Source organism: Maylandia zebra, linkage group LG8 (assembly GCF_041146795.1).
Source record: "Maylandia zebra isolate NMK-2024a linkage group LG8, Mzebra_GT3a, whole genome shotgun sequence".
NCBI classification, from domain to species: Eukaryota; Metazoa; Chordata; class Actinopteri; order Cichliformes; family Cichlidae; genus Maylandia; species Maylandia zebra.
The window spans coordinates 24,713,230-24,740,783 of record NC_135174.1 but is presented as its reverse complement, the minus strand read 5'-3'; the positions used below and the strand labels follow the sequence as shown (position 1 = coordinate 24,740,783).

The 27,554-nt window shown below is 39.3% G+C and overlaps 2 protein-coding genes and 1 pseudogene across 6 annotated transcripts; all 3 read left to right on the top strand.

Annotated features, from left to right (window-relative positions):
* Positions 1 to 1,878: 1,878 nt before the first annotated feature.
* Positions 1,879 to 6,437, top strand: dydc2 (DPY30 domain containing 2). 2 transcript variants are annotated; one of them, XM_004556751.5, is made up of 9 exons: positions 1,879 to 2,036; positions 2,261 to 2,423; positions 3,873 to 3,965; positions 4,220 to 4,390; positions 4,621 to 4,905; positions 5,059 to 5,211; positions 5,516 to 5,662; positions 5,840 to 5,995; positions 6,312 to 6,437. In XM_004556751.5, exons 2-9 carry the CDS (start codon positions 2,277 to 2,279, stop codon positions 6,339 to 6,341), a joined length of 1,182 nt encoding a protein of 393 aa, XP_004556808.2. In that variant the 5' UTR covers positions 1,879 to 2,036; positions 2,261 to 2,276; the 3' UTR covers positions 6,342 to 6,437. The 2 variants fall into 2 exon arrangements, with proteins under 2 accessions (XP_004556808.2, XP_004556809.2); XM_004556752.5 differs by lacking the exon at positions 4,220 to 4,390.
* Positions 6,438 to 7,014: 577 nt separating this feature from the next.
* On the top strand, positions 7,015 to 9,477 carry LOC101484707 (peroxiredoxin-like 2A; annotated as a pseudogene). Its single transcript, XR_013099910.1, has 5 exons — positions 7,015 to 7,378; positions 7,524 to 7,615; positions 8,409 to 8,549; positions 8,727 to 8,891; positions 9,016 to 9,477. The product of XR_013099910.1 is annotated as a peroxiredoxin-like 2A (transcript).
* A 7,871-nt stretch (positions 9,478 to 17,348) lies between these two features.
* Positions 17,349 to 27,554, top strand: LOC101483884 (PDZ domain-containing protein 7). Of its 3 annotated transcripts, none has more exons than XM_004556750.3 (18): positions 17,349 to 17,366; positions 18,099 to 18,194; positions 18,319 to 18,532; positions 19,061 to 19,198; positions 19,318 to 19,492; positions 19,606 to 19,782; positions 20,201 to 20,348; positions 21,491 to 21,551; positions 21,646 to 21,820; positions 21,915 to 22,138; positions 22,223 to 22,387; positions 23,091 to 23,206; positions 24,105 to 24,196; positions 24,367 to 24,458; positions 24,701 to 24,772; positions 25,139 to 25,753; positions 26,333 to 26,433; positions 26,764 to 27,554. In XM_004556750.3, exons 3-18 carry the CDS (start codon positions 18,370 to 18,372, stop codon positions 26,905 to 26,907), a joined length of 2,658 nt encoding a protein of 885 aa, XP_004556807.2. In that variant the 5' UTR covers positions 17,349 to 17,366; positions 18,099 to 18,194; positions 18,319 to 18,369; the 3' UTR covers positions 26,908 to 27,554. The 3 variants fall into 3 exon arrangements, with proteins under 3 accessions (XP_004556807.2, XP_004556806.2, XP_004556805.2); XM_004556749.3 differs by lacking the exon at positions 17,349 to 17,366 and adding an exon at positions 17,377 to 17,547; XM_004556748.3 differs by lacking the exon at positions 17,349 to 17,366 and adding an exon at positions 17,377 to 17,547 and having other exon boundaries at positions 18,093 to 18,194.

The window sequence follows — 27,554 nt, the reverse complement described above, 5'->3', positions numbered from 1 at the left end:
ATCCTTTATATTCTATACAAATTAAAACCATGGCCGTTTGACTGAGAAGCATAACTGAACATGATTTCTATCGCTGCAACCATTCAGTTCACATACAGATCCAACCTTTCTGCTGTGAGGTAACACTGCCCCTGTGTGTTACTTTACAAACACTTTACTTAGAACCCTGAAATTTAGTATTTTAATTTTGTTTAGTTTGGAAGTGACCAAATCAGCAATAACAGGAGCAATAAGAAAAGTAATGCAGAAACAAAAAAAACAAAAAAATCACAAAAACACAACCATTATTCTTTTAGGATAAACCTAAACTCTATAAACTAAGGAAGCAAAAAAAACCAAAAAAAAAAAACAAAGCCCACATACCACAACAGCTATAGTTTCATTTCTCTGCAGATTTCATTTCTCGAAACTCACAAAGTGGCTTTGCTGCCTTGCACAGCTGTGCGTTGCAGACAAAAGCGTTTTATTATGGTTGCAAAATGGGAAGTGTCTTTATTTAAATAATTATTAAAGGCAAAGCTGTTTGTACCAAAATAGGAACCAGCAGGGTTATTCCATGAAACATTATGATCAGAGTCACTAAAACAAGAATGCTTTTAAATAAAGCATTCACTAAATTAAACTCCTGGAAACCTTTACATATATAGCATTATATGTTTAAAAAAAAAGCCTCTCATGTTCAGTCCTCTGCACTGGGTCTGGTGTTCAGAGGGAGCTCTTCAGCCAAGAGAGAGAGGTCTGACTTCTCTCTTCTTGCAATGTTACTTCATGTTACTGGTCTGAGAAGCCATTTGAATTATCATAAAGGTACCTGAGTCACATTCTTAGATCACCATACAGAATTCAAAATGTTTGTCTGTATTTTGTCTGAGTGAAATGCATAGATAAATGCAATTGCATTTATCTATGCATTGCAACTGCAACTGCAGCTCAAATTTCAATGTCTGAAATGTGCAGATATACATCTAAGTAGCTAAGTTTTAGTTTGCTGCACATTATCAGAAATATAATGTACTTATTAAATGCTCGTTAATGTCACAGTTATATATAATGTTTTCAGGACATTTCATGTTTCTTGATGTATATGGCTTCATCTTGATATTTAAATTTTTTTCTTTTGAATTGTTATTTATGAATAATTGAGTTTAGTCACCAAAGTGTTTTCTAATTGCAAATTACAGGATTACAGTGAACAGTGACAGGAAAGTCATAACTCTTCAATATATTTTAGTTTAATCATTTAAGGATCTGAAACATGTAAATGTGGCAAATGTACAAGAAAAGAAAAGAAGGCAGGCAAATACTTTTTCACACAACTCTATGTTTCTCTATTTTTGTACCTATCCTTATGTATTATACATTTTCTTTATGAAGTAAAACTGTAGCTGCAGATATTTACTTAATTCTTTTACAGCAAATAAAAGAAACGATGAAAAAAACAGAGTATTGATATCGATTATATTGATGCCAGTTCTGGTATTGTTATCAGATCCATACTCGTGTAAGATCGATACTCAGTTTCTGAGGTCAGCCCACTGTATTAAATAAATTATTTTTAGAAAATTAAAAAGAAAAGAAAAAAAACACCTCAAACAAGCACTATGAAAAATGTCTAAAGCATTTTGTGTTGACTGTCACATACATATTTTATTTATAGCCTATAACACATTTAAACTACAGAAGTTGGCTCGTGGTACCTTAGAGACAGGTACATTTACAGATTTCCTACAATTCCAGATACACGTTTCGTGACGTGGTTTGTTGTGTAAACTATTTATTATTAAGTAAAAAATCACAGTCATTTAGCGGCTGTTAAAATGTGTTAAATGTTCAAATGATGATTAACTCATAAATCATAACACACCGTTCTCCACTGCATAAGCTGCAGTTATAGGTACTGGGAGAATACACTTGTGGTGTATAGAGCAGTAGCAGTCAGAAGTTGGCTAATTCAAAACACTGAGGGGGAGATTAATAATGTGACACCGTTACCATGGAGCCCTAACCACTACACACGGACTTTCAGGAAGAAGCAGGTTTGTTTGTCTTCCTGTCGTTTTTTAGTTACTGTATGAAACTAACATTTATAAAACAGAAGAGAAAAACGCTTAGTCTAACCGCTAACAGAAAAAAACAAAAACGACCGAAATGTTTTATTTGCTGGGAAACTTCCTGTTCCGACGCTACTTGCTGTTTATTAAAAGTGATACATGCGTTTTTCACTTTAGTTGTTAATATAATGATGTTTTTCGCTATTCAGACAGGAAAACATACGGATGGACTCGGAGTATTTAAAAAGAAACCTGGGTCAGTGCCTGGCGGACGGGCTGGCTGAAGTGGCCGAGCAGCGACCTGTGAACCCGATCCTGTATCTGGCTCACTGGCTTTACAAGTACAGCTCAAACCGTGAATACCAAACAGAGGCGAGCTCTTCTTTTATTCATTACTGCACCTGTTACAGTTTACAAGTCATGCTATTTTATGACAACACAGTCAGAAAAAATACCTGAATCAAAAGATTAGTAAATCGGGGCATTAATAGGGGGGGGAGCCAGACAGATCTAATTTTTGCATATATTTCTGGTTATTTTTTATAAGTGTTGGAGACTCAAGATTATTGTCAATGCCACTAAGAAACAATTAAAAAAATTGAGAATCGGCATCGTGGAAGAAAAAAAATTCCCTGATAATAGTCGCTGTTTTGTTGTCCTGTCAGTAGGGGGTAGCATGCACAACTTATTGTCTAATATGAGGCGCAGCCTTTGTCACAGTGCAGCGAACGTAAATGACAACCTTGTAAGTTTGGGAATTAAATTGTAGTTTTAGTGTTGTTAACGCCAAAGGTCTAGCGTAGACCTCTGCAGTTACTAACCCATAGTGTTGGTGACTCTTGCTCTGTGGCTGAGCTGCTGTGGTTCTGTCCATATCGTGTTTAGGAGACTAGCCATGTGCTGCATAATAACAGGTGCAACACCATTAACTTACAAAATATAATGCTTGGTGTGATCATCAGAAGCAATACTATTTTGAAATAAAAGTACTGAGTTAATGCAGTTCTGCTGTCTGTTTTGATATGGATGTTTGGCTTGGTGACATCTCCACAATTTTTAAAACTAGAAATTTAAAACTGGGGTGGGGGTTCTTTTCTCTTTTTTTGTACTTTGTAACTTAAATTTGACCTTTATAATCTGAAAACTGTCCAACTTTGAAGCCCTCAAAGTATTTTGAGTCAATTTTATTCCCACTCCAGGTGTCACAATTTAAAGCCAAATATGTCTTTGTGTTATGTAACTAACATAAATAAGCATTCGTGTCATTTGTTTAAGAAGCTACAAGTGCTCAAATCTAAATTATTTTCAGTGGAGTAAACACTTGGAGTATTTTACAGTGTCGCACTATTAGCATTCATCAGCCTTATGTGACAGTATACAGTATTAAACAGAATCCAAATAGTTAAATTAGCACCATAATAACTACAAAAGTGCTGTAGTAAACAACAGCTGACAGTGAAACAGATGATTAGCTCTTGGAAGCTTCCACTGGCTGTTAAAGTGTGAGCAGTGAAACTATTTCTGCTTACACTACTAGTGCCGTAAAGCCTCTGTCCTTACATAGGTTTTAAGGGCTGATATAAAGGATAAAAGAGGCTTAGACAGTCTAAGCTTATCAGGCTGAAAAATTAAAAGCCAAGGTAACAAAAACCCAGTCACCTTTTTACCTTGACTCAGAAAGTATCAACAGATCCCTGCATGCCTATAGAGATCTACAGCCACTTTAGGATTACAAGGATTAAAAGGTCTAGGTGTAAGCTTTTGTAAGCTATGTAAGCATAGTTAGAAGGATCTTTGTTGTAACCACAATTTCATTTGTAGAAAAAGGCCAAACTGGCACTCCTGGAGAAAGAGCAGGCAAAAGCCAGAGAGGAGGAGTTACACCAGGCGAAGCTAAGGGAGGAGGAGCGAAAGGTCAGTGAGACCTGGGAGGAGTCGCAAACTACTTGTAAAACACAAAACTTTTAATCTAACCAAACATTTGTTTGTGTTTCTTACATCAAATTTTAAAAAATTAGTATGTATTGAGATGTTTTCTTATTTCTCCTGTTATCCTTTAAAATGACCAGTTGCTTATTTTCATTTCAATCCTCTCCACTTGCTTCCAATTACTCCAAAATACTTTTAAGCAAATCGTTTAAAAACATATAACATAAACACATCGACAGCTCTCTGAGAACAAGCCCACAGATTCTGAAGCACCCACCGCAGCCACAACAGGAGAAGTGGAGGACAGCAAACCCATACAAGATGAGAAATTAAACACACCCAATCTGGAAAACCAGAAAGGCGCAGAAGATCGCCAAACTGAAGTGCAGGAAAATGTCACTGAAAAGGAGGTGATAAGAATTTATGAGTGCCTCTGGAGGTGGTGGCAATCTCTGTGATATTTTCTGATTGTCCCTTTCATTTCTGTGGTTTTTGGTTTTGAGCCTTTAGTGCTTCTGGGGTTTTTTTTCTTTGGTGATGGGTCAGTCTACCAAGCTCACTCTAAACTGCATGACTTGCATCGTATGGTTTTTGAAAGAAACTACAAATCACTGACTATAAATGGTTTGAGATCTGCCAGGTGGACATCACAGATAAAGCAGCAACCAGTCCAGAGCCACCTGAAGGAAAACCTGCAGAGGCCGGTCATTCTTACCTATCTGAGGGGCAGGGCACAGAGGTCAAAGAGGAGTTTGAAGAGAAGCCTGATGAAAAAACTGAAGTGGAGACAAGGATGGAGCAAATAGAAGAAAAAACAGAAATAGAGCCAAGTACGAATAGTGTTGAGGAAAAAACTGAAGAGGAGGAGAAGGAAGGAATTACCAGCCAAAAGGAAGAGAAGGAAGGTGACCAAGATGAGGATAAGGTCAGGAGAAATTTTGTCGTATTTGCCTGGATAATGTAAGAAATATCATTAAACAGTGGTCAAACACTGTCAAGAAAGAAATGGCACAACTTGATTTTGTTTGTGGTGCTAAAATAGTTTAGTTAGTAATTGTGGCTCTTATCTGCTTTGCAGGAGGTTGATCAGTCTGAAACTGCTGAACCTGAGAAGACTGGCCCACTACAGTCAACTCTCACACAAGATGGCAGTGATTCAAAATCAAATGAAACAGAAGATCAATACAGCAAGCAAAGTCCTCCTGACCTTGACTCTCACAACACAGAAAAGGTGAAGCAGGTGAAATGCAGACTGCGCGTTGAGGATTCAGTTTGGCACTTATTCAGATCGAAGAGGCAAGAGGTGCAGGCTCAAGTACAAGAAAAGATGAAGGAAAGATCAGCAGAGTGGTGAGGTAGATTTGAAGATGAGTTAAAGTTCAGGCCAGGGGAGGACAGAGGAGACAAGGAACACAAATAAAGATGAGAAGAGCAAGAGTTTTCTGAGACAACACAGTCAGACTGAGCACAGGTAGAAACACAGAATTATTATGTTCTCCATAATCTAATCTGCTTTACTTTTCCTTTACCATAAGGCCCATGAAGAAGAAACTGGCAAACCTGAAGATGCCATCCAAGTGGAGCCAGCTTCAGCTCCACAGAGTGAGAACATTGAACCTGTGAAGACATCTGAATCTGAACAGGAGGCACAGGAATCAGGAATTCTCCTGGACCAAGAAAAGGTGGCATGACCTTCTTTTGAATCCACAATGTTTCCCTTTAATACTTTGCTCATTTTTTAAACATTGAAGTAGAAAATTTGCCCAGGGGAAGCAGCACTTTTGGGTTTCAGAGTCAAAGGTCTGTTCAAAAGCTGGAAATAATAAAACAAGGCTTAACCAGAACTTTTCTGCCCTCAGGCAGGTGATGAAGAACCGAAGAGCAAAAGCACTGATTCCTCACCTCCAGCTGAGGTTGAGGTAACAGCAGAAGAAATGATGCAGCGCGGGGAACCTGAGAGTTCACAAGAGGAACCTGAAAAGTCTCCGTCTAACGAGGAAGACTCCCAGGAGAAGGTTGACCTGAGTGAATGCGTTACTCATCTATTGGTTCTCAAACTTTTTCTTGAGAGCACCCAGCAAATATGTTTGGTTTTTAGCAATTACGAAATATCCAGTTTCAATTTTAGTGAAATAAAATATAGCATGATCATATAATTTTTTTCTAAATCATTGGAATATCATTCCCACTCTCTGGTCATTTAGGGACCATTTCCAGTGTCTCTGTGTTTGAGAATCAGTGTCTACATCTATATTCTGACAAGTGTGATATCTATTTATTTTTTTTACTTAAAACTGATTAATTTGTAACTCAGCTTTGTTTGCTTTTCAGGACCAAGAAGAGGAAGAAGACCAAGCTTGATCACATCACATGTCCGAGCTTTTACCGAAGCTGAAATCATAAATGGTTACTAATGTGTGAATAAGAAAATACACAATAAATAGTGAGCCAACATAATTTATTATTGTTTATTCATTTGTCCTTTTTGTTTTTGCATAGCGTTAAAGATCCCCTCATTTTTAAAAGTTATGAAAACAACCCAGTCCACGTGCTTGTTTCCACATCACACTTGTGTAAGTAGCACAGTTGGCTTCCATTCACGTTGCAGTGTCAGAAATCCCAATGGCACATCCACATGTTAAACTGAGATTAAAGGTGATTCCACATAAACTGTCCCCCCTTTTAGCAGGTGAATTTAAAATCAGCCTTGACTCAAACTTTGTGCAGAGCTAACGGAATGTGGAGTGACATACAAGCGAATAAAGAAAACCTTTAATGTGATAGTCTGCTTCAACCCATATTAGAGCAGACAATAGCTGAAACTGTAACTAGCTTATTTAGTAGTAATGATAATATAAGTTTGCATGAGCTTTTATTGATCCTGTTATAGAAATGCTTGATTGTGTAAGCGTGCAAAGTAATTCTCGTCATGGCTGGCATTTCGACTGGATGACGCTGCAGTTTCCAGGCTGTTGAGTGACCTTTAGCCTGGAGGAGGGGCAAAGTTTGGTGCATATGACTGGTTTGTATTGAATGTTTCCGCATCTGCGTTCACCTTCTCGTCGCTGATGAAATACAGCTGTATTCAATCTGATCAGTATCTGCACCCAAGAGAGGCTGGGTTTGGGAAACGCTGGCAGATCAGCTGGAGTTGGAATTTAAATGCGCGTTTGAACGCGGTGCGGTCGAGAGTGCGCAACAACAGCGGAGCTGAGATGCTTTAATCAAGAACTGGCTGCAAAAAGAGGCTGTAATGGAACTCGTAACCAATGTTGTGGCCACTGTCGGTGGCCTCGTTACCGGTGTAATGAATTTCATCACTGACAGATTTCTCACACCGCCGCTTGAAGCAACTCTCAAATATTTAGAGGAGGCTGAACTCAAGACCACGAAGGGAGGCGAGTCATATCTGTGTTTACCGAAATAAACCATGCAATTATAAAAATAGTTTGTTTTAAAATCGTTTTCCCCTCCCAGCTGGGATTTGTTACGCATTTAGCCCGTTGCTAAACTTTTACCCTTTCACCTAATCTCTTTCCTTAGAAATAAAGACGTTCAAAGCCAAGTCTCTGTGGGAAAAGTCTGGAGCAGTTATCATGGCAGTCCGGCGTCCTGGATGATTTTTGTGCAGAGAGGTATTGTTCCAGTGACAGTTGGCTATCATAAACTATTGGCTTCTTACTTTAAGCCCTTTGGTTTTGCCTGCTACACAAAAGAGAAAGTTTGCCATACACATATTTTCCATTTCTTGTCAATTGTAGCCAAAAGGCAACATAGGGGAATGAAAAAGGGAATGGATAACTTATATAACATCAAACATTTCGTGTCAGTTTAGGTATGGTGATTTAAAATGATACAAATTATGAAAATGTTTGCACTGGAGGTGCAAAGTGGCTCTCAAATGCTGTGAAGTTCAGTCTTTCTTCATATAAAGTACCTACATACTCTACAACTATGTCTGCCTCTTGTAACTTGAACCTTTGAGTGTGGGTTTGCATAGCATAAATTTGAGGTAGTTCTGGAGTATTTTAACCTGGTGTGGTTATAATCCTCTAAATCTAAGCTATGAAAGGCACGAGGATGTATATGTAAATCAGTAGCTCACCTCGCCCCCAGAAGTGTCTCAGTATATTTTATTTTCCCCCGGTCAGAGAGGGCACATAATTGCAGTGCATCCACCTGACTTGGCTCTATTACATGAAATTGGCCTGAAAATTAAGTGTGGTCAAATAAGTATTTAGATTGTTGAATTAACAGAAAGTCATCCTCCTGTAATAATACAATCAAGTACTGTTCCACAATCCCTGCTTACCACACAAAATATGGGCAGTGTGCATATAATGAATACAACATGACCCCTCAATTGTACCTTTCCGTTTGTAACCGCAGTTGCTAGCTGTTAAGATTCTTAATGTTCTTTGGCTGCAGGAAGCTGCAGAGCTGTCCTCTCTGAAACCTCAGCTGGATGAACTCGGGATTCCTCTGTATGCTGTTGTAAAGGAAGATGTCGGCACAGAGGTCAAGAACTTCAGGCCATACTTTCAGGGGGAAGTCTTCTTGGATGAAAAGGTAAACTTTATTATTTTCCTCTAATGAACTGTTCTACCATGGTCAAACGTTATCTGCAAACTACATTTGGCCTGTTTTTAAGCAGAACTGCTTCCAAATACACTTGGACCCATTTAGGGTGTGTGAAAAATCCCTTTAGCTCTGCATGAATTAACCAAGCATTCCATATGCTTGCAGAGACGTTTTTATGGGCCTCGTGAGCGGAAGCTGGGTCTCCTGGCATTCCTGCGTGTTGGAGTGTGGATGAATGGCGTAAGGGCTTTCAGGAATGGGTTCGTGGGAAATGTTCTCGGAGAGGGTTTTGTCCTTGGTGGGGTCTTTGTCATCGGGCAAAGACAGCAGGTAAAAAATTTCACATTAATCCAATGTCATTGGAATGGTTCTAATATATTGCAATACAAATTTCTTAAGAGTGAAGCCATCATACTAGAAAATGTTTAGTATCTCTTGTCTGTTTGTCCTGCAGGGAATACTTTTGGAACACAGAGAGATTGAGTTTGGAGATAAAGTCAACATTGAAGATGTCCTCCAAGCTGTCAGAAAAATGCCACAGGAACTACAGTCTTTGGAGAAGAAATAATTCTTTGTATTACTCGTGTTTTTGAACATCTCATAAAATTAACAAACACCTTTCAGATAACATAAAATCTACAGCATTGTCTAAATATATGGTATAGACAAAATTTCTTTCAAATTAGGAAATTTGTACATTTGATAGTTTGCCTGTCTCTTTAAGATAAGGATGCATTTTGCAGTATGACTGTTTTTAAGAGTCTGAGTGTGTTAATGATGGCCTGTCTTTAAACTCTATAGAAGAAGCAGACCTGATGCTTAATGCTCATTTTCTTAAAACTCTGATACCACTATGCTGTCCTGGAAGTAATGAGGCTAGTCTTTTGAACAATAAAATACATTTCGGTGCTCGGCAGATTTGTATTCTTTTTGTTTTTTCTCTATGCATTGAAGTTATTGAGTAGCTGGACTGATACCAGGGTGGGTGGAGGGTGGAACAGTTTTCAGAGCAAAGATCATCATCTAGGTTAAGTCTGGTGAGTGCTCTTATTAAGTTATGAGAACTATCAAAGTCACTTTGTACTAAGCACAGTTCAGAAAGCATCTTTGAGTCTTGTGTTTAGAAAGACTTCATTTTCTCCTGGATGTTGCTCTCTATTTATTTATTTTTTTCCTTTAACATTTTCATTAAGATTATAAAATATGAGCATTCTATTTTACTGCAGATATTCATCTGCCTAGAGGGACATGAGCTTGACTTGACGGCTGTGGTCCTTTTAAAACATGTTTTGTAATCTACTTGTGTTGGTTTTAGAAACCAATTACAAAGCAGGTTACACAACCTGATCTGCTAGATAAGCTCAGGAGATTTGGTGGGGGGGGTTTAAAAATCAAACTTATGAAACTCAAACATTGAAAAGCATTGGTTAAAGCCTTGCCACACAGTGTTCTAGTCTTACAAATTTAGTTTTGGGTGTAGGCATCTGTACCTTTTGAAAAACACCATGGAGAGCTACATTGCCAGAATAAAATGCAAAAATATTGTCTTCAGACATGAAATGTTAAATTTGCTCTTTGGAAACTGGAGTTTTGCTTAGGTCTGTTTTAATTATGCAGGGATTCTGGATTTGGTATTTAATTAGTATTTTGATGTGCTGTATTGTTGGATTAGGCTTGCCTTTTAGTATTTTGTTTCTCAAAAGAAGTCTTTTACCCATCTTGAGATGACTGACTCTGTTCCCATTCAGCTTTCTTAAATCCTGAAAGGGGATGTGTTTAATGTGTCTCTTTACCTGTAGCAACTTTAGCTTATTCTTGATAAAGTCAGAACCCTCTCACTGGAGGAACTGGTTACCCTAATATTCACACAGATGTTCACCCCCCTGTTCTTGTCTGAAGAACTTAAGGGGAGAAATGTTTGGAAAAAAAGATCAAGTAAGTTAGGGGTCTACTGTCTATTTAAAAACCAAACATTACCCAAAATCTAAATAAAATGCATTGTATATGCTTTGAGGAGTGGAGCTGTGGCTCTGGTAGCGAGGAAACTTGGTTTAGCCCTGTGCAGAGAGGAAAATTACATGACTACATTTCAGTTTAGAGATATAATTCACATTTTTAGATCTATTCAGTATTGTTTGTGGGAGTTGTGTTGAAAACCTTTAATATTGGATATTTCAAGGTCAGGACTGTTCGCCTCCCAACACAACCAAATTGTACTGAAGCAGCCTATTTGTGTTTTTGCATGGAGGGCTAGTCATGGGTGTATCACTAGGTCTAGTCAGATGTTTAGTAATGGATTTTGGTTTTACACTTGACTTTTATCTCTCTTGTCATCAGAGAATATGCTTGTCTTTTGATTTTTATTATATAAAACGATCATTTGTCTGTTTTGTAAAAGTTTTCTACAATTTTCACTTACTTTACATTATTCCACACATCAAACAAAAACTTCCCCTACAGACTGTTTCTGCCAAACCGTTGGTAACTTTGGACCGTTACAGTTGAGAGTTTGAAGGAAAACATATTAACTAACAATTTGAAACCAGTTTATGGGGTAAGTTTCATGAAGATTGAACCAGTCGTCTGGCAGGAGTTCAGGAATAAACATACAGATATACATACGGTACGATCATTGCAGTATAAGATGATACATAAAAACACAGCTGTAAGAATGCAAAGACAAAACATTTTAAAAAAAAATGACAGAGCAGGTCTGAGCTTTGCTAAAAGTAGAATTTTTATCTTACATTTGACATTTTGATAAAGCAAGAGAAAAAGAAAAGTTGTTCACCAGAGATTCACAGTGGTTGAGGACAATTGATTAAGGATTTCTCAAAAACATGTCCACACAATCAAAGGAGCTTACAAAGAAAAGCGTCTGGACTTCTTTAAGTTGCTTGAAGACGTTTCACCTCTCATTCAAGAAGCTTCTTCAGTTCTCCTTTGACTACGATGACCTGGATGACTGAGAACCTTCACAGACATGTCCACACAATCATTACTAGTTTCCCTGTGATGACATTAAATGCTATGAAAAAGCTTCCAAAATGTGGTTAAAGTAGGAGAAAAAAGGCACAAAACAACCAATTATATATTAATAACTTGTGATCCTTACAGGGCGATAGTGTGTTTCCTCACTCTGGTCATATGTTATGTCCCTAATGTGGCCTTGAGTGGTAAACAGTTTAAAACTTTTTTCCTTCTGATTGTTTTGCTTTTCAGAGATGAAATAATCCAGTAATTTATGAAGCGTTTTCTTTCTTATCCTTTTCCCCTTTTTCTACCAAGCTTCTTTGAGGCATTGACCTTAGGTTTGTGAACACTAAGTTACAGTGGCAGTACTAACTGTGTGACATTAGGAATATCAACCATAACCATGACCCAAATTTTAGCCCAGCTTTACCAGATCAGCAGACCAGTTTTTATTCCACTGAAATCTGTGACATTCAAGAAGCTTCTTCATTAGTCTGTTAAAGTGATGATGTTGGGCTAACTTTTGTGTTAACTCATTTTTTATGTTCATTTTCTCACAGAAGTTTGCCAGTAAGATTCAGTCATGTGACCCGCACAAACACCACAGTTGCACTCACACCACAGTCACCGCTTTGTCAGCTTCTATTCTGAAGCATCATCTACACCTCACTTCTATGGAAGAGAAACAATGACTTCAGTATTATTTAGAAAAGGAATACAAATATTTAATATAATATTTCAAGTATATGCCGACATGAAAATTTTTTTATTTATACAAAAAAATGTTAAGGTATAATTATAAATATTATGAGACTAGTAAACACATCCAAGCCTTTCATTCATTTAATTTGCAGTGATTTCATTTGTGCATGAGGTCATGTTTGTTTGTTTTTCTTCAGCAGAGACAGATATCTTCCTGTGTTTGATCTTTGAAGTATAACAGAAGTGACCCAGGATGTAATTCACCACATCCCAAATGATTGAAGACCCAAGTACAGCAACAAGGATGGGATTCAAACCCACGTGTGCAGTGCACAATAGACTAGTAGTCCGTCACCACAATCATCCCGTAGGGCAATCCCAAAAAGTTGATCTTGTTAAACTGGACAAAGGTTGGGAGATGCTCTCAATGTAGCTTTCCTCAACCTTATAAACAGGACATTTGCATAATGACTGAAACATTGATCAATTGCTCAAGCTGTATTAATATATATTTAATGACACTACAGAGAATGAATTGTATGTAATAAATCAAATGTAGACGAAAACATCCCAGTTAAAAAAAACAATGTCAAATAGGACTATGGCATGAAATAGTCCATTCAAATGTTGCTTTTCTGATAGCTGATATTTCTTGATTGGGTCACTGTATAAAATAGGCAGAGAAAATCTATGAGATAATAACCTAATAATCACATCAGATATTAGAGATTTGGCTTTTCTGACACATACTGACTGTATTCCTCACAGGAGGAGAGAGCAGAAGAGATGATGAGTACAGCACATGGATGAGAAAAAAAAAGAAGGGTGAAGAGAAGGCAAACATCCAAAGGACAGCACACTTTCAAAGTGACCATTATGGCACAATAGAACCAGAAGCTTTGAGACCATCGCTGGTATAAGAAAAAAATAAAAACAAACCTAAATACTGGCAACACAAACTCTCTTATGTAACTACTTCATAAACATGAAGGTTTCAGTTTTTTTCAGCGGACGACAAAAAATACTTTTAATTGCAATCAGAACTCACAGCAGTCCAACTAGAAATTCCAACAGTGAGTGGAGCAAGTGCCTTTCAGCCACTGCACAACCACCGGCTTTAGTTAAACCCATTTGCTCTGCAAACATAGACACTATTCTTGGTGTGGTTCCCACATATGCTGTGGAAAATATTTTTCCACATATTGCATCATATATAGCTGAAAAAGTTCGTGAACGATATACATCTGTGCAGCCATCGGCTCAGACAGAAAAAAATGTCAGAAGCAACGATGATGATGAACTGATCTATGAGAGTCATGGACCCAGTTCCATTGGTTTGCACTCTTGCAGTGAAATGGCGCAAGAGAAACCTGAGCACAGAACAAAGGATTCTGCCATTTCAGAGCTCAAGCTTTCTCCCTGTGCACCCCCACAGCTAACTGTAAGAAGTATTTATGCCCTAAATAAGAGAGAATGGCTAAATATTGAATTCCTGGGTTCAGAGAAGACCAAACCTTTTGACAGCATGGGTCAAACAAGAATGGAATCAATTTACTGGGCCCAGGAAAAAACTGTCACTGTTGTTTCTACTAGTAGAACAACAACTGACATGACATGTCTCCACTGAACATACAAAATACATGCTACTGATCTCAGGTATTCTCATGATAAGGTGGGGCCAGGTTTCACAATGAACTCACCCGAAACTCTGGCTGATTGGGACCCACACCCAGTTTCACACCTTGGCTCAGAGGATCATCAGGGGGTCCTTTTGTCCCTCTGTGGGGGGATACTCCCACTAGGTTTATATCTGGGACTCTCCACCATTTGACCTTAGAACTGAAGAAGCTTCTCGGATGGGAGGTGAAACGTCTTCAAGTAACTTAAAGAAGTCCAGACGCTTTTCTTTGCAAGCTCCTTTGACTGTATATGGAGTAGGAAAACAGGCTGTTCATAACATGTCAAGCTATTAAAAGTTATTTCTAGTTCATAGCTTTTAAAATTTCATGGAAATGTTTGCAGTTTTGGCAATAAGAAATTGTATTTTCACATTTTTAAAAAGCAATTAAATGTTTATAGACTTCAGTTCAGCATTCAATACAATCCACCCCTCACAACTCATCAGGAAACTGACAGACCTGGGCATCAGTTCCCTCATCTGCAAATGGTTACTGGACTTCCTGACTAACCGCCCCCAACATGTCCGGCTGGATAACCGCTGCTCATCTACAATCACGATGAACACCGGTGTACCACAAGGCTGTGTGATGAGCCCTTTCCTCTACTCCCTCTTCACCCACGACTGCAGACCTGCTGATGGTTCCAACACCATCATTAAGTTTGCAGATGACACCACGGTGATTGGCCTCATCAGTGACAACGATGAGGCCGCCTAAAGGGAGGAGGTGGATCGTCTGGCTGAGTGGTGCGACACAAACAACCTGCTGCTTAACACCGAGAAGACCAAGGAGCTCATAGTGGACTACAGGAGGAATGCTGACCCACATCCACCCATCCACATTAAGGGGACGGCTGTGGAGCGTGTGAGCAGCTTCAAGTTCCTGGGAGTCCACATCTCCGAGGATCTCACCTGGACGACCAACTGCTCCAAGCTGGTCAAGAAGGCTCACCAGCGCCTCTTCTTCTTGAGGACTCTGAGGAAGAACCACCTGTCCTCAGACATCCTGGTGAACTTCTATCGTTGCACCATCGAGAGCATCCTGACCAACTGTATAACAGTCTGGTACGGGAACTGCTCTGCCTCGGACCGGAAGGCGTTGCAGAGGGTCGTGAAAACTGCCCAGTGCATCGCCGGAGCACCACTTCCTGCCATAAAAGACACCTACAGGAAGCGGTGTCTGAAAAGGGCTGGGAAAATAAATGAATGAATGAATAAATCTAAACTGATGTTATTTGGAAATAGTAGTTTAAATACAAATGCAAAGATTCAAATAAATGGTGTTGATATTGAAAGAGTCAGTGAAAATAAATTTCTGGGGGTAATAATAGATGAAAAACTTAACTGGAGAGCTCACGTAAGATATATTCATTCCAAAGTATCACGAAGCATTGCAGTACTAAACAAGGCAAAACAGGTATTCGACAGAACATCACTTCATATTCTCTACTGTTCACTGGTTTCACCATACTTAAGCTATTGTGCAGAGGTCTGGGGCAATAACTATAAAACCACATTACATTCACTTTTTACTCTTCAAAAGAAAGCAATTCGAATCATCCACAATGCAGGTTATAGGGAACATACAAACTCACTATTTTTGCAGTCTGAAATATTGAAAATTGACGATATAGTGAAATTCCAAACAGCACAAATTCTATTCAAAGCAAAAAATAAAGAACTGCCAGGTAATATTCAGAGTATGTTTTTTTTGAAAGAAGGAAGTTATAATTTAAGGGGTTTTTGTAACTTCAAAACAATGAAGGTACGTACTACAAGAAAAGGCTTTTGTGTTTCTGTTCAAGGAGTGAAACTATGGAACAAACTGAATATGGAATTAAAGCAATGTCCAAACATAAAACTGTTCAAAAAGAGTTATAAAAATACGATCTTCTCGATCTATAAAGAAAAGGAAAATATTTAAATTAAGTGAATGTCTCTATTTAAAAACAAACAAACAAAAAATTCATGATGTGATATTATAGTATATAGTATATCAGAAATCTGTTCACTATTTTTATTACAAATTATATCAGTAAGGAAGCTGACTAAATATTCACTGATAATTTATGGGACAGGGGTGGGATTAAATAAGTGTATACTTCTTCCCACTCCCTTTCAACATGTAAATTAATCAGAATGTTTTTTGTATGTAATTTGTATAGTATTTTTTTCTCTCTTATTTCTTTTCTAAATGTACTTGTATATTGTTCACATGTTGAAATAAATTACCAATCAATCAATCAATCAATCAAAATCATCAAAGACCCCAGTCACCCATCACATGGACTCTTCACCCTCCTGCCCTCTGGGAGGCGCCACAGGAGCCTCCGGACTAAGACCACCAGGTACCGGAACAGCTTCTTCCCCACAGCTGTCAGACTCCTGAACTCTGCCTCCTGACATCTGACCCACGTTAAAACATGGACTGAACATACACACACCCACAATGGACAACTGTACCCTCAAACACACAATAATAACACGGACTGAACCACCACTCACAACCACTAGCACTTTATATAGCCTCTGTAGAAACTATCTACACCCTCACTTATCTTAACTGCACTACTGTAAATAATCATTCTGTACATTCGATAATCTTTAATCCTACAACTGTTTACAACTTGCATAGTTCCCATTTCTGTATAACTGTATATCTCAGATTTCTTTAAAGTTATTTATTTCATATTCTGTATAGTTTTTCATATTTATATCCTGTTCATAGCCTGTACATAGCTTGTACTCACTACAGCCTGTACATACTTATAGTTATAGAATATTCACAACATACTTCATACCGTGTACATTATAACATACCATAACAGACCCATTTCTGTAATATACTCACATATCTATATTATTGCTAATATATATTGTAATATATCTATATCACTAAAGCACTTCTGGATGGATGCAAACTGCATTTCGTTGCCCTGTACCTGTGCATGTGCAATGACAATAAAGTTGAATTCTATTCTATTCTATTCTAAATGCCTGCATTCTTACTCAGGGAGTAGTACTGGAGAAATCCTCAATTAAAAGCAAGCAATATATAATTTATACATGTATAATAAATATAAATTTAGCTTTGACACACATACTTAGTTCGTTTTTTCTGGTTGCATTACTGTTGATCTGATCCTGAAAACCAACTTAAACCACAGTGTTACAGTAAAATAAATATAATAAATATAGAATAAACATAAATGGTGCTTAGGTATATTGAGTTTATTAGAATTTCCTTTTAATTAATATATCCAACTATTACTTGTGTGATTTACTTGCAGTTTACTACCTTTATTTGATAGGTATGGCTAGTTTGGCTGTTATGCAATGTCATTTGATTGGCGTGTTATGCGTCCAATAAAGCACTCTCAATTCAACGCAATCCAGCCAATGGACGGATTGTGGGGGCGGGGCTTTGTTGACGCCAGAAATGTCCAGGCCAGGTGCGTTGAGTCATTTCCCACAAACATAGACTCAGGTATACGAAACAGCAGAGTTGGTTGTTTTAATTTAAAGAATATGGGGGTGAATAGAAAGGATAGAGTGGAAGCTTCGTAGTGCCTGGTTGTACTTAAGCAGAAAACGTTAGAAGAAGTCAGCGGTGTTCAGAGCACGAAATGAGTGGTAGGTATTTATTTACGCGTCTTTATTTTCTCAGACACCATATTGCAAAAAATATCCAAATTTAGCACTGACGTTTTAGATACTATAGAAGCTGGATTAAATTAAGACGCAGAGCACGTTTATTACACGTTTTCTCATTTGAATATTTATATGCTAAACTTAAATTTGGCCGTTTGACGTAACTTTTGACGTTATTTAGCGTCGCTGTCCTTGGTCCTGAAGCTCAGTGAGGCGCTCAGGGGGAACCCCAAGATGGTAACTCTTAGTGACATGTAACCATGGCATCAGCACCATGTGACTTCGTGACTCTTAAGTGGGTCAGACAGGACTTAAATAAACCAGTTAAATCCTATTTCTTACCTCACCTTCTGCAGCAAGAATAGCTAAGAGTGAACCTTTCCTGAGCTGATTTGGAAAGAATTTGGTAGCTCCATATGTTCGACAGGTTTTTGTTTATTTGTTTCTTTTACATCCAAATGCATTATGGTGTATTCATATGATGTGCAAGTTTTTATTCATGCATCCAATATTGATTTGGTTCTGAGACTCAGACAGGTGAGAACAATGCAACATGGGCAGGAATGGGCCAGAGTGTGACTCCAGGAAGCAAAAGAGTCACTTATCATGTGGGAAAACAGCCAACCTCAGTGAGTAAAATCCAGTTTACACCACTGCACATTCGAGTGATTTGAAGTTCTCTTAAATGTGAGTATAATGCAGTATCACCATGCAGGGAATACAAGACAATCCGTCTGCTCTGTGCTCCTGTAGAGTCCTCTGCGTGGAGCTGAGAGTGTGTGAAAGGAGACCCCGCCAGCCTCCATGGCTCAGTCGTCAGACCCATCCCGCAGAGAGAAGACCCCAGGGACCCAAGGGTCACACACAGCTACGCGCAACCTCTTACGGAAGAAGGAGCAGCGCCGGCGTGGAATCCGATCCTCCTCACCAATGGGTCGGGTCATCCTCATCAACTCTCCTGTGGATGGTAAGGAGCAGTCAAGCTGGCTGCTGGTGTAGTGCAGTTTGTAACACTCCTGATGACTAAACAGTGATTCCTTCTAATTTATTAGTCATAGAGAGCGGACAAATAGTTTTAGCATTCTGTTATCAATACATTAAACCAAGCATAAGTCTCACAACATGAATCCACAACACTTTTATACTCAAGCTTACAATCACAAGAATTAAATTCTGTGGACAAATGCACAGGCACTGCAGATTAGGTTTAATATTTGGGGCTATTGTGCTTCTGTAACATGTCTTCTTTTATACTAAGAGAAAGAAAAAGGTCTTGATTTTTCTGCATGTTGTAATGCAAGATGCTAATTTATGCTAATTGGAGTATGTTTAATGAGATAATGCAGCATTTTTAAACATAAAAGCAGACCTGGAATGAAAAATTTTATTTCTGAAAACTGGCCAAAAATGTTTTTAATTACAAACTCCGTAGATACTTGACCCCATTGAAATATTCACCACAATCACCAACAACTTTTGACTTTAAACACTTTAGGTGGTGATGATAGCGAGGACCTCCACACAATCACAGTGGATAAGTGTGTGGACGGCAAGCTTGGATTCAGTGTGCGTGGAGGCTCAGAACATGGTCTCAGCATCTTTGTCAGTAAGGTAGAGGACAACAGTGCAGCAGGTAAGATTAATTTAGTCTCTGTGGAAATAAATAGATGTAGCCAGAGATGTGAGAGTGCACAGAATAAACATTTGCTGTGTTTGTTACTCACAGTATTTTATTTGTGTGCTTGTTTTCAGAGGCAGCAGGCCTGCTCGTAGGTGACAAACTGGTGGAGGTGAATGGCATCAGCCTGGAGAGCATCACCATGAGCAGTGCTGTGAAGGTGCTGACGGGCAACAACAGGCTAAGGATGGTGGTGAGACGTGTTGGCAAAGTCCCTGGTATCCGCTACTCCAAGGAGAAAACTACCTGGTAATAAAGCAGTATTCCTATTCATGTTTATTCCCCAAAAATTATTTTTAAAAAATCTGTCAGATTTTTTTCCCTGTAGTGATCAGCAGTGAGGTGTGCTGTTACTTTTTTAGGGTGGACCTGATTCACAGGCGTATGGTGGTGGAGGAGAGTGGACGGACGCCTTCTGAGGCCAGCTCAGGCAGCGCCCTGCAAAGGATTGTCCACCTTTACACCACCTCTGATGACTACTGCCTGGGTTTCAACATCCGTGGGGGACAGGAGTTTGGTCTGGGCATCTATGTCTCCAAGTACGTACACCTGCTAGAGAAAGAAAGAAAGAAGCATGTTCATAAAATTTAAATGGAATTAAAAAGGGAAGAAGGAAGTTTGAAACATGCCTGAATGCCCAACTTTTGACATGCACTCCTCTCATAGCGTAATTTTTTTGTATGTTTTTCTTTCTGTTTATTTAGTCAATAAAAAAATCTCTGCCACTAATATATCGCTGCAATAAACAATAAGTTTTTATTGTTGACTCATCTGAGGATCATTTTCTTCTAAAATGTACAAGTAATGACGTAGAACTACTCAGAATGTTTCAGAGTCTTGCTTTTTGTTAAACCAACAGCTCCAAATCCAAACAGCAGCTGATACGCATTTGGTATTTGAGCTTCAAAATACTGACACAGTTCATCATTTAAGCCCTTGCTTGTCTCATTGTCCCAGATTGGATCCTGGTGGTCTGGCTGAGCAAAACGGAATTAAGATGGGGGACCAGATTCTGGCTGCCAATGGAGTGAGCTTTGAGGACATCAGCCACAGCAGTGCTGTTGAGGTCCTGAAGAGTCACACACATGTTATGCTGACCATCAAGGTGAGGGTGGTGATGTATGACATAAATTGCAGAATACATTGCTTGTTAAATGCAAAGAACGTCATAGCCTCTAGAAAATGTTTCGGTTTTTAATCTGGTACACAAACAGTTAATATAATTCTAAAAATATATAATTAGATTAACTACATAATTATAGTTAATATAATTATATAGTTCTAATTTTATATAATTATAAAATTATACTAACTGTCACACCAAAGCCAGTGATTCTAAGTCTTAAATTGACACTGATAACCCAGGGTGAACCCTGAAGTTACCAGGATAAGATGAAAATCTTGCTTCATAGTGGCTTAATTTGGGAAACTGAGGCTTCAGAAAGTTGCTGACCTGAAAAGAGGTGCCTACAGCACAGTGTATTGCTTTGAGCCCAGGCTTAAAGTAGCTATAAAGTTATGTTATGGTCTGTTTGAGATATATACTTTTGATTAAAAGATGTCAATAAACCATATGCCTAGCTGTATCCACAGCCCTGACATTGTGTTAGTAGAAGTAAAGCTGTCTCAGTTGGATGTTTGCTGCTAAATAAAATCTTAACAACTTAAAGATGCCTCGTTGTGTTCTGCAGTCGGTCTTTTTTATGGGAAGCATGCCAGCCCTTTCATTAAAGCCTCTTTCAGATGATCCGACATGTATCACCTTTCTAACCTCTTACCTGACTTTCATCTTGAATTCTCTCACAAACACAAACTACTCCAGTCGCATGGCTACGTGGTCGATATAGCAGCAGTTAGTGTGGCAGAGCCGACAGCTGGCATGCAGTCATAATATTCCTCACTCACTTAACTTGTCGGAGCTTGGGTTTCGCACTGTGAAAAATAGCCAGGCCATGTGCATTATTCACCAGGCAGCTGGGATCAGGTGCTGATCAAAGCATAGAGCCGGTGTATTGTGCAACTTTTTTGTTTGGGAGATCTTTTACTTTGGTAACTGAAACAGATCCTACAGTTAGAAACCATCCCAACTATCAAAGATTACTAGAAAGTCTGGAAAGGAAACGTGTTCGTCATGTAGGTTTTTGGGCGTGTGGTTCTCCGGTTACACTTTGTCAAATATAGTGATCCCATAAAAGTTTAACTGTTTCTACTGTATCTATTTGCATATCTGTGACCCTATCTTCACAGGAAGCAGGACGGTACCCTGCTTATAAGGAGATGGTGGCAGAATACAGATGGCTTAATAAATGTATGTATGTTTTTTTTTCTTCTAAAGTTTTCTTCTGTTCTGTTTATATCAGAGTGAATTTATCCTTTTAAATCTTTTAATCTTTCTTTATTAGTGGCCAATGGTACTCAGAAGTCTTCCTCCCAGGGCTCAGAATCCTCTTCAGCCTCTTCTCTGTCATCTGGGACTCCGGTGAGCTCTCTGAGCGGCCTGTCGCAGGTCATGTTCCCGCCTAGCCTGCCATTTGGTTCTGACATGGTGGACGTGTGCATCTCCACCGAGGACCAGAGGTCTGTGTCTGGTTTGTTTCCCCTTTAGAAGCACTCAAGCTAAAGTTCTTCTGCAGACCACACCACATGTGATGCTGATAGTTCTTATGTTCAGGTCTGAGTCAGAGCAGACAGAGACTGCCATTCAGACAGATCTACCTCTGAGATCTGGGACAGACACCACTCGCAGCCTGGGACGGACCACTCTGCTCAAAGACACGGTGATTCGTGGAGAGGAGAGCAAAGGGAAGAAATTGTCTCCCAAAACAGCCGTGCTGCTGGCTCTTAGCAGGCCAAGCCGACCCATCACCAGGTCACAGAGCCAAGTGACTGTGTCAGGTGAAAGTGAAGCAGAGTGAAATATATCAAAATGAAATGGTTAAACGGTACAGTAAATAACCTTCTGTTACTACCCCACCATAGAGATAAAGCAGAAAAAAGAGAAGAAGCAGAAAGGAAAGGACCCCGAGGAGAAGAGCACCCTGCAGCGCTCGAAGACCTTCGTTAACTTGCTTTTCAAGGGTGGACGGAAGAGAGACACTTCAAGGGGGCGTTCAAAGTCCCCATTCAAAGACAAGGCTGGGAAAGGTAACTGCCTTGCTTTTCATTGCTACAGTGACATTCACATTATATCAAACTGAAAATGAGATGTGCGGCCAGCGAAGATGCTGAAATATCTTCTGCAATTAAAACAGCAAACGAGAAATAACATGAAGCAAATAGACAGCAGATACCTGTCAAGGCTGAAAATGTCTTCATATCGCATGTGATTTGAGTCCATAGATTCAAATTTTTTGTTTGTGATGTTTCCTTTATATCAAGATATCTTCCAATTTTTCTTATTTTATTTTAAGTTTATTTTTGAAGAAATTATGTGAAATATGTTCCAATTTGTCACAGAAAGAATCGTTTTTTCCTAGATCACTTTGTTGGATCAAGCACCACCTCTAGTATAATTTCCACACACACCTCACTTTATTCTTTTTGAGTAATCCTGCTAGCAAACAGACAAACTGAAACAATCACTGGGCAGTGGAAAAAACAGGAACTTTTCAGGCATCTAATTGTTTATTTATTAGCTAATTACTTTGGTGTATGGTGAATTGTCATGGGGGAGGTCTTTATCAGCAAGAAAAGCAATAAAACTTATGAAAATACAGTTAAGAAGTACTAAGTTTAATCCCCTCTTTACGTTTCCCGGTACCATCCAGTGGGCCGGATTGAAGTCTTTGGTGGTTGCCTGATTTAGACACACATACTCAATATTGATTCCACTCTGCAATGTTTTTAGATGGAGGACGGGCTGGTGAGATGCCAAATTCAGAGATGCTTGGAGTGGTGGAGGACATGGCCCGCAGGCTGCTGACTGAGGAGGAAGTGGCTGCTGTAATGAAGACGTGCAGAAGGGTAGGACGCTGAGTTAAAATCTGTAGGCATACTGAGTGTTTGTGTGTTGACCTCTGTAGTGTCCTCATCCAAGGGAGTAATAAATGCCTTTTTGTCAGATGCCGCTAAAAATGTGTAACAATGTTTTAACAAAAAACAAAACAAAACCCAGGATTCATTAATATTTTCTTAGCTGAATTTGTTTGTTTTCTCCAACTAAATTTCAAACTACCTTAGATCATGAGTGCACATATGATGAAAGTCAGGCTGTGTTTTACTGCCATCCATTCCACAGAAACACTTAGGAAAACTGGATCTTCTTCACAGTCCTCCTCAGACATGATAGTTTCAGTTAATTTTTCCATATATTTACTGTGTTTCTGATTCACTGACATACGCATGTTGGTAAGAACAAAATAGGCTGGTGTGCAGGTGTCTTTAATCCAGTGGTAAATTTGTATGTACAATTACTTTGTGTTTGTGATATTGGAACATTTCTACACAGTGATTAGTAAGTGAAGCCAAGGTGCATTTATGCTTTGATTGATGAGAGGTAACAGTCCTGTTTTAGAGACTTGCGATGTGTTAGCGTAGCTGTAGCAGTAGTCTTAGGTTTAGCAGGCAGGAGAAAAGAACATTTTATTGTTTAGGGATTTTTCATTGGCATGAAAACAGGCCAGTTTGCAACATTAACCATGCATGGTGTAAAATCACAGGATAACTGTGAAGTACTGTCTCACTGATGTCATAAGTTGGTGTGTCAGGGCAAAGATGCTAAAGGACACCTTCCCAAGCCAGCAGCTTTGACGCCCTGGGTGTGAGAATGGCCCATTTGGACAGTTTGTTTCAGTGTCCACTTGTAAATGTAAGGAAGTAATAAAAGCTGCTAAATGCTTACTAAATGTATTTACTCTCTCAGTACGTAGCAGATTGTTCAGTGGAAAATCTGATACGTCAACTGCTGGTTGTGCTGGACCGACCTGAAAAGCTGCTGCTGCTTAGAGAAGTGAGGTAAGGACAGGGAAACAATGGCGTTGGAAATGTTTCCAGAGAGGCTGAAGGATTTTTCAGGATAACCATCTCAAACTGAAATCCAAATGTTGCTCATTGAGGAGCTGAAGACTAATTAAAGATCTAAGAACAATGACTCAGCGTATTTTTTGTTCATCCACGTGTCTCAGAATGCTGCTTCCTCCTTCTGATCTGAGTGTATTCAATAACATGGTGACTGCCATTGAAGCCGAGGCCTACGATATCCTCAAGTATCGCTCAGGTGTGTATGAGAATTATCTGATCATGATATTCGAGCACCATCAGAGTCAGAGTTGTTTTCTGATATTACAAACCGTATCTTTTCAGTTAGCCCAAAAATTAGCATTAACTTAACACAGTTTAGTAGGACCTCAGTAGGCCCAGAAATTCTCTGTCCTGTAAAATATGATTATTTTACTCTTTGTCTTATCACCATTTACCACCTTTCTGTAAAGTTGCATTTGTCTTATCTTTCCATTGTAGTCCGGACTCCTCCTCTTCGCTCTCCCATTTCTGGTCGAACCCCAAAACGGCGCCTCATCACTCCCATCCCAGGTCAGCACCTCCACTGCTAGACCTTTTCTCGGTCTAGCTTTTCTAAGGATGAAATTCTTTTTTTTTCTTTAAGCATATTGGTGAGACATAAATCCACTCAAGGAGGGATGAAAGGACCAATGAAGTAAAACTATGTTGATGAATGTGATTTTTATATTGGAAAAGTAAAACAGTGTTTATTGGCACTATTGTTTAACCTCTTTTATTGTTATTTATGTTTGATTGAAAAGGTTTGAGATCTTTGGGGGGGTTAAATGGGCTTCCATACTTTCCATTCAACTGTGAAACATTTTCAAACCTCAGCCTGAAGTGAAAGTGTATTGAACTTGAAAATAGTTCCTGTAACAACATTTGTTCTCCTTCTAGATTACCGGGGAGGCTTTGAGCTCCACAGTGCTGAGGAGGTGGAGAAGGAGGGCCACCTGCTGGAGGAGCTGGAGAAGCTCAGCTTGACTGGGCCCCGTGTGTCCAAAGACAGGCTCCACACCTCCAGGTCCTTCACACCTCTGCTGGACATACCGGTGGATGGATACAACACAGAGTCCAGAGACCTCAGACCTCCAGCTGCCAGTCCAGTGCTCCCCAACTGGCTGCTGGCCCGCAGCACCGACTCCAGGCCGCCTCTCCAGACAGAGATCGGCACGATTCGCTCCGTCCATTTTGATGAGGTGTCGCTGCACTCTACTTCAGATAAGGGAGATACGAACTTAGAACAGGGACGGCCGCCGTTAAGAAACAGTCGCTCTAAAGGCAAAAAGGAGAAAAGTGGGGACAGGAGTAAAGAAGCCGTGTTTACGCTGCAGAGCGCTGCTCGCAGGAGTCGGCCTTTATTGTCGCAGGTGTTTGGTTCAAATCAGAAACTGGGGAGTGAACAGGTGAACGGTCATCAGGCTTCTTCTGAGGACAGGATCAATGGCAGCGACTCCAAACAGGAGTATGAGCTCCGAACTGTCAGCATCTCCAAGACCAAACAGTCTCTGGGTAAGTAACTTTATTTGATGCCACTCTCACATTCAGAATAACTTTGTACCTAGTTTCCCAAACCAAGTTAAACTGAGGCATTATAAACTTTCATGCGACTAATTACAGAATAATGGAAGTAATTTTTAGTAATGCTTCTGAGCAAGAGATGCTTGGTATACAGCCTTCTCCTTCAGCCATTTAAAAACAATTGGAAAAACAATGTGTGCAGTCTGCTCTCACATATCAAAGTGAAAATTAAAAATCATTTCAATTGCAAATGTTTATCACATATCAGAAAAATAATCCAGTGAAATGTGTTTCTAAAAAAATCTGAGGCTGGAAACAAGCTGACATGCTTGATTTTCATGTGGTAGCCTGCCCCTCGATACCCTGGCTCTCAAAACATAATGCCGAGCTGCAAGAACGCATTGTGTTGCAACAGTATGCATGGAATTGATTGATCCTGTGGAAAACACTGGAAAATACTAACTGTATGACATACATTTTTGTATTTACTTCCTATATTTAGATTAAATATGACATTGTTTATGTATGCCTCCAAGTACGCCTCTGACTTGTGCTGCTGTGATGCTGCAGGTATCAGTATATCTGGTGGGATGGAGTCAAAGGTTCAGCCGGTGGTGAAGATTGAGAAGATCTTTCCTGGAGGAGCTGCCTCCACCTGTGAAGTTCTCAAGGTAACATGACAGTACCAAGCAGAAATCTTATAGAAAGAAGACTTATCAGACCAGGCAGAAATCTTCTATTGTCCAATTTTAGTGATTGCAGCAAATTGCAGCTTCAGTTTCCTGTTCTTACCTAACAGGAGTAGCATGTTGTGTGGGTTTCTGCTGCTGAAGCCCATTCATTTCTAGGTTTGCACTGAGTTGCTGCCATGTGTGATTAGCTGATTAGATATTTGCAAGCAAACAATTGAATAGGTGTACCTAATGAAGTTGCCAATGAGTGTATATAGTTCAGTGCATTTATTCTGTCAGTGTCTGACTGGATCTCCCTCTGTTTCCCAGGCTGGATTTGAGTTGGTGTCTGTGGATGCTGTTTCACTGCAAGGGGTCACCCATCAGCATGCCGTTGACATAATCCGAAAAGCCTTCAGCAATAAGGCCAAAGACCCCATGGAGTTTGTTGTCAAAGTCCCCAAAGATCTTTGAAAGGACTCTGAGATGCTTTTGTGGATTTAGAAAAAATATCCAGTGATAAGCAGCCGCCGGAATTTAACTTGGACACAGGTAAACTTTTACCAGCACACACACTGCTGAGGACTGGTATGCATTTTTTGCCATTCAAGTTAAATTTGGGAACAAGGACACAGAAACTTTCTGAACTGAAGCAAAGCTGCAGATAATATTTAAGAGAAAATGAACAAACCAAAAAGTTGTGTTTGTGTACAAATGAAATCTCTCACTTTTTCACAACCCTGGGGCCAGTGCCCGTCCAGAACATTTTTAACTTGTTTGACCAATATCCATTAGTGCATAACAGATGGAGAACTGTAGGTTATGCTCCTGAATTTTAAACTGTGCAGGATGGCAAACTTTAACTTTTGAGTGCCTTTGAAAGCCCCAGTGGACTGAATATTAATAAGAATCCACGTTAAGGTGGCTTTAAATTCAATTTTCTACCTGAAGAGGGCAGACACGGACCATTCACAATATTCCTGTGGACAGCAGCTAGCAAGAAGGATTTCTGAAAAGTTACACCAGAAAATACTAAATGTAAACAAAGAATTAAAAATGGGAGAAAATACATCTGTACATGGAGGAAAGACCTGGTGTAATAAATACAAACTGACACAGCT

Coding starts and splice junctions, on each gene's coding strand:
- dydc2 (XM_004556751.5), top strand. CDS start 2,277: ATGGACTCGGAGTATTTAAAAAGAAACCTGGGTCAGTGCCTGGCGGAC. Junction 2,424..3,872: donor ACCGTGAATACCAAACAGAG/GCGAGCTCTTCT, acceptor TTTCATTTGTAG/AAAAAGGCCAAACTGGCACT. Junction 3,966..4,219: donor TAAGGGAGGAGGAGCGAAAG/GTCAGTGAGACC, acceptor ACACATCGACAG/CTCTCTGAGAACAAGCCCAC.
- LOC101483884 (XM_004556750.3), top strand. CDS start 18,370: ATGGCTCAGTCGTCAGACCCATCCCGCAGAGAGAAGACCCCAGGGACC. Junction 18,533..19,060: donor CATCAACTCTCCTGTGGATG/GTAAGGAGCAGT, acceptor TAAACACTTTAG/GTGGTGATGATAGCGAGGAC. Junction 21,821..21,914: donor ATCTCCACCGAGGACCAGAG/GTCTGTGTCTGG, acceptor TCTTATGTTCAG/GTCTGAGTCAGAGCAGACAG.